Here is a 3,883-nt window from a genome sequence, read left to right as displayed (position 1 = left end):
CCTCGAAGCTTGCTAATGATATCGAGGTGTAGGTATTCATTTAATTTAAAAATAGTTGGAAAACATACAACCTTAAATGGGTTGTTAATGTTGTAATTCGTTGTTAGCTTGGTAAAGTTCGATTGTTATTTTGGCCTTCCTTCTAGCATCTTGCTGCGCATTTATATATCTAATTTTTATATAAATTTGTAGCCGTTGCCGCTATAAAAAACCCTAAAAGAAAGCTAACCTAAAGTTAAAGGTCTAATAAAACTTAATTAACATTGTAAATTTCATTTTAATGTTTAAGTTGTACATTAATACTCATCATATGACCCACGACATTCATTCTTGTCGTCGCCTCCTACCCCATCCTCATGTTGGGAGACGTCACCTTGCTAGTGGCCACCGTTATAGAAGAGAAATTGAAAAAAAAAATCTTTTAGAATTCTTTTATTCAACGTTGAAGTTCTTATACCACCAAACAAATACATAGATCAAAGATATATTTGTCAATATTAAGCCAATTTAATATAATTAAACATAATTACATAATTTTAGTGCCCTCGATCCTTAGCTATAATTAGTTATATATTTAGGGTGTTTACTTGAAACTCAATTATAGTGTTTTTGAGATATAGTACTGGTGGAGTGGTGGTGGTTGCAACTTCTTGGACATAGTGGATTCATATAGTTTTATTAAAAAGTTTTAAATTTAATACATCCCATGTGAACAAAACCAAGCCAAAATTTTGCACGCGCAGTCAATACAGGAATCAAGACTATACAAACCAAATCAAAGCTCGAGCTTACACAAAACCTGTATATGAATCTATAGGGACATGAATGTACGAACAAGTCTTAGGTACGGCTAATTAACATGTTTTTTGCTTAATCTGGCATAGATGATTGATTGAAATACGAACGATTTGAAGGATTATTAACTTGTACAAAACTGAAACTGGATTCTCTTTAAGTTCTTAAATGCATCCATCATTTTCTTCCATTCTTAAGCCAGTTTGAGAAGGCGTCAAGGGTATTCTTGTCTGCTCTATAATGTTTCTGAGTGAACTCGAGGAAAGTCGACCATGTAAAATCTGGATATCTTCTCTGCTTATCAACATCTTCAACCAATGGTTTTGGTGGGCACACGACTTTGTCCATTCTAGGAGACAGAAAGAACGCAAGAGACTTTCTTGGTGTGTGATTGTTCACAACTGCTCTATGTAAGCAACTCTTGTACAATCCGTTTGATAATGCCTGCGGAAAGGAAACCCTAATTACAAAATCTACATAAAAGTGTTCATCCTTTAATTCTTTATTATTGAAGATGTATCTAGATAGGTATTTTGAACACTTACCATGAATGTATCTCCGATATTGACAACAAAGGCTTCGGAACATGGAGCAATGGAGTGCCATTTTTCGTCTACAAAAACTTCAAGCCCACCAACATTATCTTGGTGAAGAATGGTTAGAGATGTTGGATCACAATGGGGACCGGTTCCAAGTGTTTGATCTGGTTTTTGGCAAGGCGGGTAGTAGTTTAATCTCATTATCGAATCATTTTCTTCATAGAAATCCCTAAAATAGGATTGACCGATCCCAAGGCTCATTCCTAGTAGCTCCATGATACTAAGAGAAAGTTTGCTCATAGCTTCACAGTATTCTTGACAAACTCTCCTATATAACAATGTCAATATCAGTTTTTAGAGTGTAAGTGATTATTGGTTTTCTTGCATCAGTAAAAAAAAAAGCAGTAGTTTGCTTATGGAAAAGAAATAAATTACGAAATTTATGCTAGTGTTGGTACCCGAGATAACTAAAATCTTCCCCCATTACTTTCAAGAAGTAATCTTGAACCAAATTTGAGGATAGTGGATCCGCAGAATATCGAACAGAAAGTGTTTCTTTCCATGGAAGCTTGGAGGAGAATCTATTAGTGAAGCTACTAGCGTATCCACAGTACTCACCAACTTTTCGTTGAGCCTTTTGCTTCTCTAAAAGTGGCATTCCAAAGAAAAGATCCATGATCTTGTGAGCTTCATTTATCAACCTCTGATCAATACCATGGTTAACAACTTGAAAGAACCCATGTTCTCGACAAGCAGCATCAACTAGCTGAGCCGCATTGCACACTGCAAGGGAGTCACCGGTGAGGAAATCATTTAGGTCAATCGGAGGAACACGAAGTTGTGGTAGTGGTAGATCAAGGTGGGGCTTTTCGTCCTCAGGCCACATGAATTGTTGGGGTATGCTAGTTTCATTTTGAAGAAACGATGCATCAAAGATAAATGGATTATTTCTAAAGTTTGTTTCTTTTTTGGGTAAACGTGATGGTGAAGGAAGAAGGAAAGGAGGCATAGATGTTCGTTTTAATGAGAAATAGATTCCCAAACAAGATTTTGCACAAATAGTTGGTATGACCTTATGAGGGTTCATTATCGATCTATATATATACACATGTTTGTGTGTATGAATATATAAGAGAGAGAGAGAGAGAGAGAGAGAGAGAGAGAGAGAGAGAGAGAGAGAGAGAGAGAGAGAGAGAGAGAGAGAGAGAGAGAGAGAGAGAGAGAGAGAGAGAGAGAGAGAGAGAGAGAGAGAGAGAGAGAGAGAGAGAGAGAGAGAGATGTCAAGAAAAAGAATGAAAAGCGAATTCAAAAAATGCTTTAGAGAATGAAAGAGAAAAAGCCAAGACCGTTCATTGGGGAAATCATTCAACAAAAGTAGGAATATTTATAGACTACTCTGTTGCAATATTTTACTCTCCATCTCACATTATACACACATCGTACGTGTATATTTACTAATCTATGGTACTTCTAAATTTTATTACCAAAACATTGTTGCTTAAGTCTTATTTTATTAACATTTTACTCAAGATAATTATATTTTATCAAAAATTGCATGCGTCATATATATTATTTCCAAACCTCTCGATCGGTCCACTTTTCTGGATTGTGTAGATTCCTCACCAATTTGATTTATTTTCGTTAAAGTTTTTTGTTTTAAGCGATTAATAAACAAATCAGATTGCAAAAAATGATAACTAATTTTCCTAAATTTGTACTTTAAAGATTTTATTGTTTTATAAAAAAAACATTATATATATATATATATATATATGTGTGTGTGTGTGTGTGTGTGTGTTCGTGCACGCATAGATGTTACCTGATCAAACATCCTCAATATAAACTGCGTTGTAAAAAAAATAATAAATAAAATAAAATAAAAAACCTTATAATGTTGAAATTTAAAATCAATTTATGCATAAACAAATATTCAAAAGTTAGTGCAAATTCTTATCAAGACAAAACACAACATACAATTGGTCTTAATTGGTCTTTGTCTTATCCAAGACACCATAACTTACCAATTTCAAATGTGCAAGAATAAGAAAAACATTTTTCTACTCCAAATTTGATGAGTGTTACAAAACTTCTTAAGATGATGTCACTCAAGTCACAATCTTGTAGTATGACTCTAAGACTCGATTTTAGAACGAAGTATGATTCATCTTTTGATTTAACTATTTCAACAATTGCCGATTCCTCTTCTTAGTCATACTAATGCACTAAGGTGTCCTTAGAGTATCAATATTGACACGGTTTCATAATCACTAAGTTAATTATAAAACACGATACTTAAGTACTCTCCCTTCTTTTCAGATTGGAGAAACTTTTATCTTTCTACCTAATTGATTCTTCCTATTTGTTCTTCTTTACATTGAAAACTTTTCAGCGATTCAGAATTACACTTAATCTTGTAAGCATAATCATATTTACTAAACTTTTAGCAAATCATGACGAATATTCTTATCGTTCGTTGTGGTGGACTTGTCCAATGCACAACAATGTATACTAGATCTCCTGGTCCTTCACTTGACTCACATATTTATGTG

General features: G+C 34.0%; 1 protein-coding gene across 1 annotated transcript; it reads right to left on the bottom strand.

Moving 5' to 3' along the window:
* Positions 1-707: 707 nt before the first annotated feature.
* On the bottom strand, positions 708-2,504 carry LOC145101655 (gibberellin 20 oxidase 2-like). Its single transcript, XM_079038903.1, has 3 exons — positions 1,793-2,504; positions 1,341-1,662; positions 708-1,239 (listed from the first exon to the last, which is right to left on the bottom strand). Exons 1-3 carry the CDS (start codon positions 2,419-2,421, stop codon positions 973-975), a joined length of 1,218 nt encoding a protein of 405 aa, XP_078895029.1. The 5' UTR covers positions 2,422-2,504; the 3' UTR covers positions 708-972.
* Positions 2,505-3,883: the final 1,379 nt, after the last annotated feature.

The sequence above is a fragment of the Lactuca serriola genome, chromosome 4, assembly GCF_051521515.1.
Source record: "Lactuca serriola cultivar US96UC23 chromosome 4, Lser_US96UC23_V15, whole genome shotgun sequence".
NCBI lineage: Eukaryota > Viridiplantae > Streptophyta > Magnoliopsida > Asterales > Asteraceae > Lactuca > Lactuca serriola.
The sequence above is the reverse complement of the archived record's forward strand: the minus strand, read 5'-3'. Positions and strand labels throughout refer to the sequence as shown.

What these genes read in the sequence shown, in the direction of transcription:
- LOC145101655 (XM_079038903.1), bottom strand. Translation starts at nt 2,421, where the DNA reads ATGAACCCTCATAAGGTCATACCAACTATTTGTGCAAAATCTTGTTTG. An exon ending in GAAGATTTTAGTTATCTCGG is followed by an intron (nt 1,663 to 1,792) that starts GTACCAACACTA and finishes ATTGTTATATAG; the next exon opens with GAGAGTTTGTCAAGAATACT. An exon ending in ATATCGGAGATACATTCATG is followed by an intron (nt 1,240 to 1,340) that starts GTAAGTGTTCAA and finishes TCCTTTCCGCAG; the next exon opens with GCATTATCAAACGGATTGTA.